Source organism: Mastigoproctus giganteus, chromosome 13 (assembly GCF_048544385.1).
Source record: "Mastigoproctus giganteus isolate SK-2022 chromosome 13, ASM4854438v1, whole genome shotgun sequence".
NCBI lineage: Eukaryota > Metazoa > Arthropoda > Arachnida > Uropygi > Thelyphonidae > Mastigoproctus > Mastigoproctus giganteus.
This window is the reverse complement of record NC_143587.1, coordinates 157,916,434-157,936,241: the sequence shown is the minus strand read 5'-3', so window position 1 is coordinate 157,936,241 and position 19,808 is coordinate 157,916,434. Positions and strand designations below refer to the sequence as shown.

General features: G+C 38.3%; 1 protein-coding gene across 3 annotated transcripts in view; it reads left to right on the top strand.

Annotated features, from left to right (window-relative positions):
• Positions 1–19,808, top strand: part of LOC150076549 (sphingomyelin phosphodiesterase 4) — a 324,202-nt gene that overhangs the window by 153,390 nt on the left and 151,004 nt on the right. For all 3 annotated transcript variants that reach the window (XM_090388185.1, XM_090388183.1, XM_090388184.1), the window contains one exon: positions 7,836–7,981. In XM_090388185.1, the coding sequence (XP_090244311.1) occupies positions 7,836–7,981 (146 nt within the window). The remainder of the gene's footprint in view (positions 1–7,835; positions 7,982–19,808) is intronic.

Below are 19,808 nucleotides of genomic sequence, written 5' to 3'. Positions count from 1 at the left end.
TGTATCATCTGCAAATTTAGACCTTAAGCCGGATGTACCTTCATCAGTATCTTTAATCTCTGTATATTACTTTCACTATCATTATATCTTTTGCTTCCAGCTAACTCGCATGCACAGTTTCTCTGCTGGCATAGTTTCTTTCTATGTGCCAGAACCAGGTCTTGGAAAAGAAAGCAAAAGCTTTTCTCACTCAGGCATGCTCTTTTGATAAAAAAAGCTTGACACCCCCCCTCCTACCTTCCCTATCTTTCCTAAATACATTATACATACCATAGTGGAACTCATCACCCCCAATTTCCTGCTGACACCAGGTTTCTGTTAGCCCTGTTATGTCAGAATTAGTTGTCCTATACAGTTCAGATTTAGCCATTTTATTGACAACACTCCTAACATTTACTGTACACACAGTTAACACTGAGTATTCCATTTCCCTCAACATGAATTGTTGAGGAGGCTTCCATCCTGCAGTGGGTTGATAATGCTGTTTTTTTTTTTTGTTTTTTTTTTAATTATTCTATAGTTTACTACTGTGACACATCCATTGCAGTTATTTAAGCTTGTTTCCTTATGTTTATCATCCTACTCATTTGAAATGTTGCTACTCTCTCAGAACATCCTGCCAACATCAGATGTTGTGGCAATGAAAAAGAATTCTCGAAGTGAGTGCAAGCACATATAATCATTTGACACATATCATCAGATAAATGCAGCTCTGTATTATCCTTTTTTCTCCTTAACTAGCAGTTTCCCCGAACTGTTGAGGTATCATCAATGATACTGGCAAAAATCTTCCACCTCATTTGTTCAATTGAATGCCATCTCTACAAAATAGATTCCTTTCACTTATGTGTGGGGCCAAACTGATAATCCCCCCCCCCACCATAGACCCTTGCAGATTCCCTGAAGTCTTGAGCGTTAATCCACAAAGCTTTCAGCATATAATCCCTCCTGTGTGTCTGGGCAGAATTGCATACACATTTTGACCTAACAGCATTTTTTTCAGCATGGTCTCCTATATTTATCCAACAAATGGTCAGTCCATATTCATTTAATGTCATTAGTCCCCACATGAATATTAATGCTCTCTTTACCCCACCCCCCTAACTGACAATCTGTTGGTAATGTCATCAATTGTTGCTTTTGGCAAACACTCCCTGGTTATGACCCACCTTTTTTTTATTTAAAAAAATATTACCCGTTTCCCTGACAATAGTCTCCCATTAAAACTAGATCACCTTCAACCAGAGTGGTATGTACTTGACTATTCTTTTCTGGAACGGGAATCGCGGTGCATTAGGGTTGAATTTGAAAGTGTCTGCAATTCTGCCCAGACACGATAGAAGGGAGTATATGATGAGAGCCTTGTCGATCAATTTGGCCCTGGAAAGATTGTGCAAGGCTCAAGGGATAGAATTTTTTTTCAGCCATGACTGTACTTGTTAACAGGAGAGACTGCTTCTACAGGGATAGGATACACTTAAATAGAAAGGGTGCAAGAATATTTGCTGATGCTATCGAGGCAGTGTTAGGTGGGTCGGAAAACTAATAGCTTGGGGGATACAAGGACTAATAGATTAACAGTAGCCGTAGGCAGAGGTGAAGGTGATTCTTGCACAACTTCTATTAGAATAAGTAGTGACCTGGAGCGAGGGGTGTTGGGGGTTTCAGGAACGGATGGCAGTCATCCTGAAATAGGTGGGTATATGGGATGTGTTAGGGTAACTAGGAATAGGAGCATGTATGCTTGCATGTATACCAATGCTAGAAGTATAGAAAATAAATTTGATGAATTTGAAGTGTTGGTCAAGACATCAAAGGCGGAATTGTTGGGGTAGCAGAGACGTGGTGTCACACAGATATAAGGAATACTGAACTGGAATTTGGGGAGTACAATGTGTATAGAAAGGATAGACAGGATAGAAATGGAGGAGGTGTTATGCTGTTAATTAAGAAAAACATAAAATTAAAAGAAGTGCATCCAGTTGATATAGATGAACAGTGCACTGTTGAGTCAGTTTGGTGTGACATAAGCACTGCGAAAGGAAAAATAAGAGTAGGAGTGTGTTATAGGTCTAATGAGTACAATGAACAATTGTACAGAGAAATAGTGGGCTAGTAAATCGGAATGTCTTATAATGGGGGATTTTAACTTCACAGATATTGACTGGAGCTTGTGGGTTGGTCACTCACACACTAGTCAGACTTTTGTTGATTTATTGGATGATTGTTTTCTGCATCAGCATGTTCGAGAGGCAACCAGAGAAAGTAATACTCTTGATCTGGTTATCAGCAGTGATCATTCGTGTATTAAGAATTTGCAGATAAAGGAACCACAAGGTGGCAGTGATCACAGTGTACTGATGTGGGATTTACTTAAAGATTTAATTACCATCAGGGGTAAAGGAAAGGGTTTTTGCTTCCGTAAAGGTGAGTACAGTGGTCTCCGACAGTTTTTAAATTCTGTACAGTGGGATCAACTGATAATATTACCATCAGTAAATTCTAAGTGGGAAACATTCAAGGAATTAATCGTGGAGTTTCTAAAAGTTTCATACCTATTAAGAAATATTGTTCAAGGTTTAGGCCTACATGGTTATCTAATGAACTAATGAGACTCGTAACAGAGAAGAAAAATGCATGGGATGCATATAAATTATCAAGCGACTCAGAAGCCTATGGCAGATATAAGCTAGTCTGTAATCAGGTCACAAAAGAGGTTAGGCAGGCAAAGGCAGATTACGAAAATTCTTGGCAAAAGCTGCTAAGAAAAACAGCAAGGATTTCTTTACTTATATAAACTCTAAAAGGAAGGGGATGAATCTGATTGGTCCACTTGATATCGATGGTTCCACTGTTGATGATCCTGCTCAGATAGCAAACAAACTGAATGAGTATTTTGCATCTACATTCACACATGAGGAATTATTAAGGTTTGAAAATGGCAGAAGGTTATCATTGTAGCAGGGTGCTTAATGATTTTGTAATAACTGAGAGCAAAGTGGAGGAGAAATTGTTGAATTTAAACATAAGAAAAGCACCTGGGGTGGATGGGATCTACCCAGTTATATTAAAGGAGACGGCAAAACAACTAAGCAAACCCTTAGCCATGATTATGAGAGCATCATTGGAATCGGGGGATGTTCCCACAGACTGGAGATGTGCAAATGTATCCCCAATTCACAAAGGGTGATCGAAGGGTGACACGGGTAATTACAGACCAGTTAGTTTAACTTCTGTCCTGGGTAAAATAATGGAGTCACTGGTTAAAGATGCATTGCAGGATCATCTAGACAAGACTGCAGCAATAATTCAGACACAGCATGGGTTTGTTAAGGGAAAGTCTTGTCTGACAAATTTGATAGGATATTATGATGTGGTTACAAAGGAACTGGATGCAAAAAATAATTTTGATATCATATATTTGGATTTTAGGAAAGCTTTTGACACTGTTGCGCATGGAAGACTATTGTACAAATTGGAGCAGAATGGTATTGAGGGTAAGTTGCTACAATGGATAAAAGGATGGTTAAGTGGGAGAAGACAGGGTGGGTGCTGCTCTTCGTGGACTAATTTTATTAGTGGAGTCCCACAGGGTTTGGTGTTGGGTCCATTGTTGTTTTGTATATTTATCAATGATATTGATGAAGGTATATCAGGCTTAATGTCGAAGTTTGCAGATGATACAAAGGTTGGCAGGGTTGTTAATGACAGTAATGGCTGTGTGCTACTGCAACAGGATCTAGATAATTTGGGCAGATGGGCTAAGAAGTGGCAACTGAAGTTTAACCTTGACAAGTGCAAAGTACTGCATATGGGTAGAAGTAACCCCAGAGAAACGTACCAACTGTGTGGTACTACACTTAAGGTGGTAGAAAATGAAAAAGACCTGGGAGTAATTGTGCAGTCAGATATGAAGTTTTCTGAGCAATGCAGATAGGCTTCCAGGGCAGGTCATGGGGTTTTGTCAATGATATATAGGAATTTTGCTAGCAGGGAAAAGGAGGTGATTGTCCCTATGTATAAGACAATGGTCAGGCCATGCCTTGAGTACTGCGTACAGGTCTGGAGGAAGGATGTAGATTTACTTGAGCGTGTACAGAGAAGGTCAACAAGATTGGTGAGGGGAATGAAGGGATCCTCTTACCAAGAGAGGCTTAAGTTCTGCAAATTGCAGTGGCTGGAGACTAGGCACCTGCACGGTGATCTGATTGAGGTGTATAAGGCCTTGAATTGGTTGAGGACGCTGAATTCTGATGGGATCCTTCCACTTGTTCAGATTACGAACCTAAGGGGGCATAAATTCAAATTAAGAAAGGACAGATGTAGAATAGATGTGCGGAAATTTGCCTTTAGCCAGCGGGTGGTTAATTTCTGGAACAAACTTCCATCTGTCGTTGTGGAAGTTGATAAGTTGAATAAATTTAAAGAGGAACTGGACAGGCAATTGGAGGGAATGGTGTTATTTTTTTATTTTTATTATTATATTTTTTTGGATGATGCTGCATAAGCTCATACACTTGCTTTCTTGCATCATATGCCACTACTACTACTACTTGACAGTTCACAAGATACTTGGGTGCCTCCGTAGCCAAAAGTGGGAAGGAGCAGCAATGCGTAGCACACGCTTCTTGATTAGACCGGGGTTCAAGCACATCACCACCAAATACGGAGGATGCGGAAAGGTCAAGGAATGACCACCACATATCCTGGAGCAATATGGCCTTAGTTGCTAATGCTCCTAAAAACCTAAACAACAACAACAACAAGATACTTGAATCCCTGACAAGCTCCCAGTTACATTTGTTTCTGGGGAGAGCACTCATTTCTTCTGTGACTCGCATTCTTTTCATAATGAAGAATTGAATAATTGGGTAGATTCTCTCCTTCCAAGTTGCCTTTTTATGTTTAAGTCTTCCAATTTCCTGTCATTTATTACAAAATCATTTAGCTCCCTGTTAAAGTTTGTCAAATTCTAGTATTTGACAAAATGCTAGAAATTTGCTTGATTAAATTATCACTGCTGATAACCAGATCAAGAGTATTACTCCCTCTAGTCGCCTCTCGAACGTGCTGCTGTAGAAAACAATCATCCAATAAATCCACAAAAGTCTTGCTAGCGTGCAAGTGACCAACCCACAAGTTCCAGGCAATATCTGGGAGTTAAAATCCCCATTATATGACATTCTGATTTACTGGCCCACTCTATTTCTCTGTATAGTTGTTCATTGTACTCATCAGAGTCATTAGGCCTGTAACCATAGTCCTGCCCTCATTTTTGCTTTACCAGTGCATATGTCACACAAACTGACTCAACATTGTAGTGTCCACCATTGTCAACTGGATGCACTGCTTTAGATTTTGTGTTCTTAACTAATAGCATAACACCCCTTTCCTGTCTGTCCTTTCTGTACACATTATATCCCTCAAATTCCAATTCTGCATTTGTTATATCTGTGTGACATCACATCTCTGATTCCTGACCAAATCTAAGGCTGTGCCTTAGATTTGGTCAGGAATGTTTGTGTTTCTTAACTAACAGCATAATATCCCCTCCCTTTCTATCCTTCTTCTCAAATTCCAATTCTGCATTCCTTATATCTGTGTGATACCATGTCTCTGATATCTGAGTAATATCTGCCTTTGATGTTTTGACCAGCACATCAAATTTATTTACTATATTTATAGCATTGGTGTACTTGCAAGTATACATGCACCTGTTCTTAATCTTAGTTTCCCTGACACAGCCCATTTATTTTTCTTGTTTCATTATGACTCCCAGCAGTTCTTGAAATCGCCAGCAACTTGCTTTCCAGGATGCTGCTCATTCCAGTAGAAACAATCCCTGTGACTACTGTTAATATGTTAGTCTGTGAATCCCTACCCCCAAGCTAGCAGTTTTCTAACTGACCTAACATTGCCTCATAGCATCAGAAAATATTCTTGCACCCTTTCTATTTAAGTGTATCCCATCCCTTTAGAAGCAACCTCTCCTGTTAACAAGCACAGACCATGCTGAGAAGAATTCTACTCAATGAGCCTTGCACAATCTCTCCAGTGCTGAATTGATTGACAAGGCTCTCATCATATACTCCCTCCTGTCGTGTCTGGGCAGGATTGTAGACACTTTCAAATTTAATCCTAACTTTCGACTTTTTTCAACATGCTGAGCAAGTTGTTGATTCTAGGCATATTCTTCTCACTTGTGCATGATAATGTTCTGTTTACATTTATTTCTTCTGGCTTGGATAAAGCAGTTTGCGTGTTTCTCTTAAATTTTTGCCAGTATTTTTAAATCTGCAAGTAGCTCTTCAATCCAGTGTACCTCGCATCCATGTATTCAGGTCATTACACCTTGATATGTCGTAGAATGGTATGTGCAAATCTGTTATACCAACAGTTTTTAAAATCTTACAATTCTATTTTGAAAGTTGATTACCAAAGCGGACCAAACCAGAAGAATAATTCCGACTTAGTCAAAAGAATTTCTGCTGCAAAGTCTTTGATAGTTTAAAATATGGAAAATTCTGTTCTTTTGTTCTATAAAAAAGTATATTATTGCTGATTGTGAATACCTAGTACACAAGTTCCCATTGAAAAATATTTCTATAGATCCTGAGGTCACACAAATTTCATCAGTTCACAGTGCATCCTTTTCAGTTTTGAAATTTTTTTGGACAACTTTTTAGTACTTCTTGGTATTGTTAAGGATAAATTTTAAAAAAAATAGTAGTTTTGTGGCATCAGTTTTATCACTTTAAGTGCGAGAACCTACCAGGCATTATTATGAAAGAAGAGAATTGATTGATAGTGGTATTTGGTCAGGGAACTGACAAATGCACAAGAAAGCATGAAATATAACAAGTCTGTCCTAGTCATTCTTGACTTGACATTTAAAGAATTTTTTCATGGCAATGCTAAGTGTCAGAAAATATTTAACCAGGTTAATTTGAATTTGTAAAAAAAAAAAAAAAAAAAAAAAAAACAATTTGAATTCAGATCTCTTTCTGGTGAGGGTTTGGATTGGAAGTGTTCTTAACTTGACATTTCTGCAGGCGTGCAAGGTCTTATACACTATTTTTTACACTAGTTTTCTTGAATATTATACAATATACAATATTTTTCTTGAAGCAGTCATAATTTGTCTAACAGACAATTCAAACAGAAAGCCACTTAAAGAATTATCATGTGTAAGTTAAATTTAAATGTCTGTTTGAATGCATACTGTACTAGCAAATAGCCCTGTGGCTGTGTTTTTATATATAATGTGTATTTTGTCTGTGAAATTTAATTCTAGTGGATTTTGGACTGAATATTTTTTTTCCTGTCCAATTATTTGGACAGGAAAAAAACTCCTGTATTTTCTGAAAAATCTGTTTTGCCCCAAAAAATCTCATTTTCTACTGCTTATAACTGCCTGATCTCCAGCTTTGAATTAAAAAGTTGACAATTGTGCATTCTGATTTATTTTTATAGAATAATAACATCTTTCCCTTCCTCTCCCTTAGTTTGTTAATTGTCATTATTATGCATTCTTATCCACAATTTATTGAGTATAATTTTATGAACTACATTAGATTTCTTCAGCTGTGAATTGTAATGCTCCCATTTTTGTGTGTGGAGTTTGTCATGCATAATGTGTCACATACAGAACCACTGTACTGTAATAATCCTACCAGTATAAATTTTGAAGCCATGTATAGAAGCACAGTGCTTCGATAATTTGATTGTTGCATTTTGTTTAATATTATTCAGTATTTTTATATTAAATAGTATTTGAGATATTATTTATATATTTATTCATTTTTCACTGACCAGCAGTTAATGTGACATTACAGGAAACCTTTATCCCATCTCATGACCATGTTCGAATGGTTCGGATATTTATCAAGCAGCTTCATTACTTTGTAAATAGCACCCAGCCATCATCGCAACTTCCTGGATATCCTCAAATGCCTGCTAATGCAATGGAAGAATTAAAGTGGTAATTATTTATCATTTAATATAGGTATCAGTATTAACAACATGATGCATGAAAGCAGTGCTTATAGAGCTCCAGCCAAAAAAATACCATCTTCATTTTTTTATTCCTCCCAATTTGTTCAAACCTTTAAATTTAATTAAACTACCACTTCCACTTTACTAGCTGGAATTTATTTCAGCAAACAGTTACTCTTTGCTGAATACAAATTTCAATACATCTATTCTAAAACCATCCATTTTCAATTTAAATTTTTTCCTTACAAGTGCGTAACCTGAGAAATAATAAATATGTCATCAGTATTTAATCCTTTTAAGGCCTTATACACTTCAATTAGGCAACCATGCAGATTCTTAATTGAAGTGTATAAGGAAGAAGTGTTTCCAGAGATTTTAATTTACTGAACCCATCTTTCTTGGTAAGAATATCCTCTTGTGTTCCCAAACTAATATGAAGAGAAGAGTTAATTTTGCTCTTCTCTTGCACCCTATCCATCAGTTGTATTCTTCCTCAAATGAAGTTTCCAAACCTGTATTTAGTATTCTTGATAAAGCCTAGCCATTGCCTTATAGAATTGAATTTACCTCTTTGTTCCTGCTGACTGATTTGTTTATATCATTGACAGAACCCCATGGGCTGTTCTTTGTATTGCACACAATAACATACTAAAGTATGTTATTCTGGGTGTAATACACCTCAGTTGCAACGTTTCAGCCCATCTGCTTACTTTATTTAGATCTTGAAATAGCATACCCTGGTTACTGTGCCCACCTTTGTATCATCAGTAAATTTAGACTTCAAATTTGAAGTAATACTAACATCACTGCCATTAAGTAGTACTAACATCACTGCCATTAAATATAACCATTAAAAATAGTAAGGCCCAACACTGATCCCTGTGGTACCCCACTTGCATTAGTCTAGGAAAAGTAGTGAATATTTATAACCACCCTTCTTTCCTACCACTTAATCTCCCTTTATCCGTATAATAACTTGCATCTAATGCCACATTGCTTCAGTTTATTCAAAATTTGAAATTTGTACATGTGCTACTGCAGTAAAGGTTTTAAATTTAAATATGTGGTGCTGAAATGCATCCTGATCATCTGATTAGTTACTATGTGGTCATCACATACCATAATAGCTAATCAGGGGACTGGCATGATTTGCCATAAACAAATACATGGTGCAATTTCCCATGGCTGTACTCCTATTATTGATCTTACATTACTTCTTTAATTACTAAGTCCATTATTTTCCTCTTGTACAGAGGTCACACTTACTGGTTTTTAGTTACTCACTTCCTATTCATAAGTATGGTTCCAAAGAACTACACTTGCGAGTAGGAAATACATTTGCTCATCTCCAAACTGTAGGGACTTCTGAGGGTAAGGATGCTCTCATTATTATGACCAAAAGTTTAACTACCTTCACAGATTCTTTTAATATAAATGGACGGGTTCCATCCATTTTTTTCTAAACCTTGAACAGTATCTCATAGGTGCTATAAAATGTTACAGGTTTGTTTACCTCTCTGACCACTTCTCATTTGGTGTTTACACTTTTTGACAACATATAATTGGTCCGATTGAAAAAGAGTTTAAAAAATGCCTGAGCTCATTATTACAATCGATTTTGCAAAAATATAGTCCCCTCCTTTTACCCTTGATATTAGTTATTTCTTTGAATAAATCTGACATCAATACATTATGATCACTGCCATCTAACAGTTTCTTTACTTAAAAATTCTTAATACATGCTGAATGACTGATAACTAGATCAAAATAGTTGTCCAGCAAATCACAAAATGTTCTATCAAACGAGCTGCCAATCCATAAATATGTGGAGAGTTAAAATTCCCCACGATAAGGTATTCTGATTTGCTGGCCTACTCTGTTTATCTTTATAGCCATTCATTACACTTTTCATAGTCATTTGGCTTATAACAGACTTCTACTGTCGTTTTTATTTTGCAGTGCTTATGTCACACTAGACTGACTCAGTATTACACTGGCTGTCTAATAGTTGTGCTCTTTTAGAGTCCATGTGCCTCTTAACTAAAAGTATAACTCCTCTCTGCTTTCTATTATGTCTGCCCTTTCTGTACACATTATAATAATTATTCAAATTCTGCTTCTTTGTTATACAAGTGACACCATTTTTTCTGTTATACCTACCTACATGTTGGCATTTAATGACTCGGCCAATACTTCAGACTGATCATATATATATATATACACTACACGTCTAGCAGTAGTGTGTATAAGTAAATAAATGTGTGCCTATTCATGTTTTTAGTAACTTTTATACAACCCGTGTAATTGCTAATTCCATGTGAACCTTCAGCAGGCCTTATAATCTCCTATACCTAGCATCTGCAGACCACCTCCCCAAAAGGGCATTGATAACATGAGAAAATATTTTGCCATCCTTCTATTTAAGTATGTCCCGCCTCTTATAAAAATAATCCCTTTTGTTAACATGTGCTGAAAAAATTCTACCTTATGAGCCTTGCAAAGTCTCTCCAGGGCTCAATCTTTTGAAAAAGTTCTCACCATAAACTTCCTCTTATTATGCCTTGACAAAATTATGGACACTTTTAGATTAAGCCCTGACTCAAGACTTTTTCTTCATCACCTCATCTTTGTTAAAGCTTCAGATTGTCTATGGTTAGCACATCATTAACACCAGCGTGTACAACAATGTTATGTTTTGTTCTTGTTCTATTAAAAGATGATGATTATCCTACAGTATCACAAGCTTTTTTAATCTTGTGACATACCCTGATCATATTTTACCTATCCTTATTAAACAAAAAATTCTTTTTCCTGTCAATAGAGATTTCAAGAATAACTACTTCCTTTAATACTTTGGTTCTCTTTTGGGACTAGTGCATCCTGCTTATAGTGATTTTTGCTGTGCAACAAGATGTGTGAGGGTAGACTAATGTTAGGGTGGACAGCTAAGTACTTGAGTTAGTATTAGTAATGGCCACATGGTGCAATAAGCCTATAGCTTATGCTGCACCAGCCAAAAAAAAATAATAATAAATAAATAATAATTAATAAAAGAAAAAGAAATTAAACCTATCATCCTATGTGCTTCCCTGACCCGAAGGTACTATCCAGATGACCTTTGAATTTCCCCAAAACTGTCAGCCTCTAACTCGTTGGCTAAAATAAAACTTCCTGCAGTTCTCTGATTTAATTCCTTCAAAGATAATGGCCATTTTCCTCTAGCATTAGCATTAGTAGAGGCAAACAATACAAGAAAGCAAGCTTATGCAGCATCAGCCCAAAAAAAAAAAAAAATATATATATATATATATATATATATATATATATATATATATATATATATATCTCCCATTTCACCCCTCCATTCGTTTCAAATGCCTACCCAGCTCAACCTTAAATTTATTTAGGCTATCAACTTCCAGAACAAAAGATGGAAGTCTGTTCCACAAATTAACTACCCGCTGGCTAAACACAAATTTCCACACATCTATTCTACAACTGTCTTTCCTCAATTTGAAATTGTGCCCTATCAGGTTCTTAATCTGAGAAAGAGGAAGAATCCTATCAGCATTCAGCTTGCTCAACCCATTCAAGGCAGGAGTCTCCGTAGCCAGGTGAGAAAGAGCAGCAGTGCGTAGCACACGCTTCTTAATTAGACCGGGGTTCGAGCCCATCACCAGCAAATACTGAGGATGTGGAAAGTTCAGGGAATGACCACCGCATATCCCGGAGCAATATGGCCTTAGTTACTAATGCTCCTAAAAACCAAATAACTAACTATCCATTCAAGGCCTTATACACATCAATCAGGTCACCTCGCAGGTGCATACTCTCCAGGCACTGCAATTTGCAGAACTTAAGCCTTTCTTGGTAAGAGCACCCCTTTGTTCACACTCTCCAACCGTGTTGCCCTTCTTTGTACTCATTCTAGCAACTATACATCTTTCCTAAAATGAGGCCTCCAGACCTGTACACTACTCTAGGTGTGGCCTGACCATTGCCTTGTATAACAAGAGAATCACCTCCCTGTCCTGGCTAGCAAAATTCCTATATATCATTGACAAGACTCCACGACCTGCCCTGGCAACCCATCTGCACTGTTCAGTGAACTTCATATTTGACTGCACAATTACCTCCAGGTCTTTTTCACTTTCCACTTCCCTGAGTGTAGAACCACACAGTCAGTACGTTTCTCTTCGGTTATTGCTACCCATATGCAGTACTTTGCATTTGTCAATGTTAAACTTCAGTTGTCATTTCTCAGCCCATTTGTCCAACTTATCTAGATCCAGTTGGAGTAGCATACTGTCTTTACTGTCATTAACAAACCTGCCAACCTTTGTATCATCTGCAAACGTAGACATTAAAGCTGATATACCTTCATCAATATCATTGATAAATATACAGAACAACAATGGGCCCAACACCAAACCCTGGGGAACTCCACTAATAATATTCGTTAATGAAAAGCAGTGTCCATTGATTACCACTCTCTGTTGTCTCCCACTCAACCATCCCTTTATCCATTGTAGCAACTTACCCTTAATGCCATACCTCTCCAATTTGTACAGCATTCTTTCATGTGCAACAGTAACAAAAGCTTTCCTGAAATCCAAGTTTATGATATCAAAATCATTTTTGGCATTTCAGTTCCTTTGTGACCACATCATAGTATCCAGTCAAATTGGTCAGACAAGACCTCCCTTTAACAAATCCATGCTGTGTCTTAACTATTACTGCAGTTTTGTCTAGATGATCCAGCAATGCTTCTTTAACCATTGATTCCATTATTTTCTCCGGAACACAAGTTAAACTAACAGGTCTATAGTTACTTGTGTCACCTTTTAGCATTAGCAAAGGCACATGATACCAGTATAGCATCAGCCAAAAAAAAAAAAAAAAAAACTTATTTCACCCATCCACTCGCTCAAAATGTTTGTCAAGTTCTGCCTTGAATCTATTTAAGCTATCAACTTCTACAATGACAGATGGATATTTGTTCCACCAATCAACCACCTGCTGGCTAAAGGCATCTGTCCTACATTCCACACATCTATCCTACATGTGTCTTTCCTCAATTTGAATTTATGCCCTCTCAGGTGATTATTCTGAGCAAAAGAGGGAGAATCCCATCAGCATTGAGCATGCTCAAACCATTCAAGGCTTTATGCACCTCTATCAGATCACCTCCCCGGTGCCTAGTCTCCAGACACTGTAATTTGCAAAACTTAAGCCCTTTCTTCGTAACAGCAACCCTTTGTTCCATTCACTAATCTTGTTGTCCTTCTCTGTACTCGTTCCAACAGCTCTACATTCTTCTTAAAATGAGGCTTATAGACCTGTATACAGTACTCAAGGTGTGGCCTGACCATTGCCTTATATAAGGGGATAATCACCTCCTTATCGCTACTAGAAAAATTCCTGTATATCATTGACAAGACACCATGAGCTACTCTTGCAGACCGTCTGCACTGCTCAGAAAACTTCATATATGCCTGCACAATAACCCCCAGGTCCTTTTCATTCTCTACCACTGTCAGTGTAGTATACCACAGAGTTTATACATTACTCTGGGATTACTGCGTCTCATATGTAGTACTTTACATATGTCAGTGTTAAACTTCATCTGCTCAACTTTTCTAGATCCTGTTGCAGCAGTGTACTGTCATTAGTGTCATTAACAACCCTGCCAACCTCCGTATCGTCTGCAAACTTGGACATTAAGCCTGATATACCATCATCAATATCATTTATAAATACAGAAAACAACATTGGACCCAACACTGAACCCTGAGGGACTCCACTAATAACATTAGTCCACGAAGAGCAGTGTCCATTGATTACCACTCTGTCTCCTCCCACTCAACCATCCCTTTATCTATAGCAGCAATTTGCCTCCAGTGGCACTTGCTCCAATGTGTGCAGCACTCTTCCATGTGCAATAGTATCAAAGGCTTTTCTAAGATCCAAATATATGATATCAAAGTTATTCTTTGCATCCAGTTCCTTTGTGACTATATCATAGTATCCAATCAAATTAGTCACACAAGACTTCCCCTTAACGTGTCCGAGCCATAACTGAGTCTTGTCTAGATGATCCTGCAATGCTTCTTTAACCAGTGCTTCCATTAATTTCTCTGGAATAGAAGTTAAACTAACAGGTCTGTAATTACCTATGTCTCCCTTGGAGACATAGGTAATTACAGACCTAGTTATTAATTACCTAGGTCTGTAATTACCTATGTCACAGGTCTATAATTACTTGTGTCAGCCTTTGATCCTCCTTTGTGGATTGGGATCACATTTGCACATCTCCAGTCCATGGGTACCTCCTCTGAGTCCAGGGAAGCTCTCATAATTATGGCTAAGGGTTTGCTTACTTCCTTTGCCGCCTCCTTTAATATAACTGGATTGATTCCATCTACCCCCAAGTGCCTTTCTTGTGTTTATCTTCAACAATTTCTACTCCACTTTACTCTCAGTTATTACAAGATTATCTAGCTTACTGCCAGTGTTGAATGCACCTCTGGCATTCCCCTCCCTGAATAACATAACTCCTCATGTGTGAATGGCGATGCAAAATATTAATTTAGTTTGTTAGCTACCTGAGCAGGATCCTCAACTGTTGAATCATCAATATCCAGGGTACCAATCTGATTCATCCCTTTCCTTCTAGAGTTTACGTAGGTAAAGAACTCTTTTCTGTTTTTCTTTGTATCCTTTGCCAAAGATTTCTCGTAATCTGTCTTCGCCTGCCTAACCTCCTTTGTAACTTGGTTACAGACCAGCTTATATCTATCATAGGCTTCTGTGTCACATGTTAATTTATATGGATCCCATGCATTTTTCTTCTTTGTCACATGTCTAATTAGTTTATCTGGTATCCATTTAGGCCTAAATCTTGAACAATATTTCTTTGTTGGTATGAAAAGCCTAGTAGCTTCGAAGATTAATCCTTTGGATTCTTCCCATTTTGAATTTGCTGTTGGTAACATCATCAGTTGGTTCCACTGTATAGAATAAACCAGACCAACGTAGTCACCTTTACGAAACCAAAAACCCTTCCCTTTACCCTTGATGGTAGTTACCTCTTTGAGTAAATCTTAGCACACTGTGATCACTACCACCTAGTGGTTCCTTTATCTGCAGATTCTCGATGCATGAAGAATCACTACTGATAATCAGATCAAGAGTATTACTCCATCTAATTGCCTCCCGAACATAGTGCTGTAGAAACATTCCAACCCACACATTCCAGTCAATATCAGGGAAATTAAAATACCCCATTATAAGACACCCTAATTTACTGGCCCACTCTATTTCTCTGCACAATTGCTCATTATACTCATCAGATTCATTAGACCTATAACAGACACCTTTTTTCCTTTACCAGTACTTATGTCACACCAAAAAACCTCAACATTGCATTGTCCACCCACATCAATTGGATGCACTTCCTTAGATATTTGGTGCTTCTTAACTAACAGCATAACCCCTCCTCGCTTCCTGTCCTTTCTGTACACATTCTACTCCCCAAATTCCAGTTCTGCACTGCTTACGTCTGTGTGACACCATGTCTCTGATATCCCAACAATATTTGCGTTTGATGTCTTGACTAGCACTTCTAGTTCATCGAATTTATTAAGTATACTCCCCTAGCAGTGGTGTTCATGCAAGTATACATGCACCTGTTTGTACTTAAATACAGCCCATGTATTTACTTGTTCCACTATGACTCCCAGCAGTACTGGAAATCCCCATTGCCTTGCTTTCCAGGTTGCTGCTGAATTGCATTTCAATAGAAGTAGTGCAAGGATCACTTTTCCTCTGCCAGCGGCTGCTGTTAATCTATTAGCTCGTGTATCTCCCCCCAAGCTAGCAGTTTTCCGACCCACGTAACTCTGCCCCGTTAGCATCAGCAAATATTCTTGCACCCTTTCTATTTAAGTGTATGCCATGTCTGTAGAAGCAGTCTCTCCTGTTAACAAGCACAGACCGGGCTGAGAAAAATTCTACCCCTTCAACCCTGCATAATCTCTCCAGGGCAGAATTGATTGACAAGGCTCTCATCATATACTCCCTTCTATCATGTCTGGGCAGAATTGCAGACACTTTCAAATTCAACCCTAACTCACGGCTTTTTTTCAGCTTTGTCGTATACTTGTTAATTAATTCTGCCGGTTTGCTAATCTTAATATCATTAGTGCCAACATTTACAACAATATCACCCTTTGTGCCCTTAAAGGATGATATCCTCCCTACAACGTCATCAACCTTTGCCCCTGGAGACATACCGTGGTCTTGTTCTATCTATCCTTTTTGCACAATATGTTCCCATTTTCCCTGACAATTGAGTCACCTACAACTAGTTCCTTTGGAACCAGCATTTTTGAACCCCCTTTGTGAATTGGTGATACATTTTCACAAATCCAGTCCATGGAGACCTCCCCTGAGTCCAAGGAAGCTCTCATAATTATGGCTAAGGGTTTGCTTATTCCTTTGCTGCATCTTTTAATATAACTGGATAGATCCCGTCCACCCCAGGTGCCATTTTTTTTGTTTAACTTCAACAATTTCTCCTTCACTGTGCTCTCAGTTATTACAAAATCGCTTAGCTCCCTGTTAGAGTTTGATAAACCTGACACTCCCCTCATTGAATAACATCCTAATGTGTGAATGTAGATGCAAAATACTCGTTCAGTTTATCAGCTACCTGATCATGATCATCAATAGTCAACCCTTCTGTGTTAAGTGGTCCAATCCGATTCATCCCTTTCCTTCTAGAGCGTACATAAGTAAAGAACTCGTTGCTGTTTTTCTTTGCATCCTTTGCCAAAGATTTCTCGTAATCTGCCTTTGCCTGCTTAACCTCCTTTGTGACTTGGTTAGACTAGTTTATATCTGCCATAGGCTTCTGTGTCACCTGATACTTTATATGCATCCCATACATTTCTCTTCTCTGTCACATGTATAATTGGTGCCTCCGTAGCCGGGTGGGCAGGAGCAGCAGTGCATAGCACACGCTTCTTCATTAGACTGGAGTTCGAGCCCGTGACCACCAAATATGGAGGATGTGGAAAGGTCAGGGAAATACCACTGCATATCCCAGAGCAGTATGGCCTTAGTTGCTAATGCTCCTAAAAACCAAATAACAAACATGTCTAATTGGTTCATCTGACTACCATTTAGGCCTAAATCTTGAACAATATTTCTTTGTTGGTATGAAAAGCCTAGTAGCTTCCAATATTAATTCTTTGAATGCTTCCCATTTTGAATTTGCTGTTGGTAACCTCATCAGTTGGTTCCACCATATAGAATTTAAATACTGTCTCAGACCACTGTAGTTACCTTTACGAAAGCAAAAACCCTTCCCTTTACTCTTGATGGTAGTTACCTCTTTGAGTAAATCCCACTTCAGCACACTGTGATCACTGCCACCTAGTGGTTCCTTTATCTGCAGATTCTTGATGCATGAAGAATTACTACTGATAATCAGATCAAGAGTATTACTCCCTCTAGTTGCCTCCCGAACATGTTGCTGTAGAAAACACCCATGGTGCCTCCGTAGCCAGGTGGGATGTGGAAAGGTCAGGGAATGATCATCGCATATCCCCAGAGCAATATGCCTTAGGTGCTAATGCTCCTAAAATAAATAAATAAATAAATAAATAAAATAACAAAACACCTATCCAATAAACCCACAAAATTCCTGCTAGTGTGCGAGTGGCCAAACAACAAGTTCCAGTCAATATCTGTAAAGTTAAAATCCCCCCTTATAAGACATTTCGATTTACTGGCCCATTCTATTTCTCTGCAAAATTGCTCATAATACTCATCAGATTCATTAGGCCTAGAAATCACACCTACTCTCATTTTTCCTTTCCCAGTGCTTGTGTCACACCAAACAGACTCAACATTGCATTGTCCACGAATTGGATGCACTTCCTTAGATTTTGTGTTTCTTAACTAACAGCATAACCTCTCAACCCTTTCTGTACACAATGTACTCCCCAAATTCCAATTTTGCACTGCTTATATCTGTGTGACACCACGTACCTGATATCCCAACAATATCTGCTTTTGATGTCTTGACTAGCACTTCAAGCTCATCAAATTTATTAACTATACTCCTAGCATTGGTGTACATGCAAGTATACATGCACCTGTTCCTACTCCTAGTTACCCTAACACAGCCCATGTATTTACTTGTTTCACTATGACTCCCAGTAGCCCTGGAAATCTCCGTTACATTGCTTTCCAGGCTGCTGCTCATTCTAATAAGAGCAGTGCAAGAATCACCTTTGTCTCTGCATGCAGCCAATGGTAAACTTTTAGTCTGTGTATCCCCCCCCCCAAGCTAGCAGCTTTCTGACCCACCTAACACTGTCTCGATAGCATCAGTAAATATTCTTGCACCCTTTCTATTTAAGTGTACCTCATCCCTGTAGAAGCATTCTCTCCTGCCAACAAGCACAGACCAAGCTGGAAAATATTTCTACCCCTTGAGCCTTGCACACTCTCTCCAGGGGCAAATTGATTGACAAGGCTGTCATCATATACTCCCTCCTATCGTGTCTCGGCAGAATTGCAGACATTTTCACATTCTACCCTAACTCGCGAATTTTTTTTTCAACATTGCCCTGTACTTGTTGAGTATATCTGCAGATCTCTTACTTATAAGCACTTATATTCATCCAACAAAATGCTAAATTTCTGTTCAATTTCCTTGCTCTCTGCATGAAACACACATATACATATTCATCTCCTGTGGTTGTTATGCCTAGCTGCAGTTTACGTCTAATCAGTATACATGCTACAGAGGACATGCAGTAAGAACCAGATTTCTTGAACTGCTTCAGCAGCTCCCTCCGCTATATAAAATTTATAGGTAAATACTCCACAGAATTATACTTATCCCATTTCTGTTTAGTAATGACTTACATTGATTATGCAAAAAAAAAACCTCAAAATTATCTCAAAAGCCCTGTATTTGTGAGCTGGCTAACTTGCCACAGATCAGTATCAAATATATGGCTTTAGCGTTAGCAGAGACCTATCATACAAGAAAACAAGCTTATACAGCCTCAGCCAAAAAAAGAAAACCTTCCTTCCCGTTCACTCCAAAAGTTTTTATAATTCGGCTTTGAATTTATTTAAGCTGTCAATTTTCATGACAAATGAAAGTTTGTTTGAGCAATCAACCACCTGCTGGTTAAAGGCAAATTTCTGCCCACCTATTCTACATTTGTCTTTCCTCAATTTGAATTTGTCCTTTTAGGTTCGTAATCTGAGCAAGTGGAAAGAAAATCCCATCTAAATTCAGCATGCTCAACCCATTCAAGGAGTTATTCACCTCAATCAGATCACCTCACAGGTGCCTAGTCTCCAGCTGCTGCAATTTGCAGAACTTAAGCCTCTCTTGGAAAGAGGAACCCTTCATTCCCCTCGCCAATCTTGTTGCCCTTCTCTGTACACGCTGAAGCAAATCTACATTCTTCCTAAAATGAGGCCTCCAAATCTGTATGCAGTACTCAAGGAATGGATTGACCATTGCCTTATACAAAGGGATAATCACTTCCTTTTCCCTGCTAGAAAAATTTCTATATATCATTGACAATACCCCATGACCTGCTCTGGCAGCCTGTCTGCATTGCTGAGAAAACTTCATATCTGACTGCACAATCACTCCCAGGTCTTTTTCATTTTCTACCACCCTAAGTGTAGTACCATACAGTTGGTAAGTTTCTCTGAGGTTATTTCTACCTATATGGTACTTTGCATTTGTCAAGGTTAAACTTCAGTTGCCACTTCTT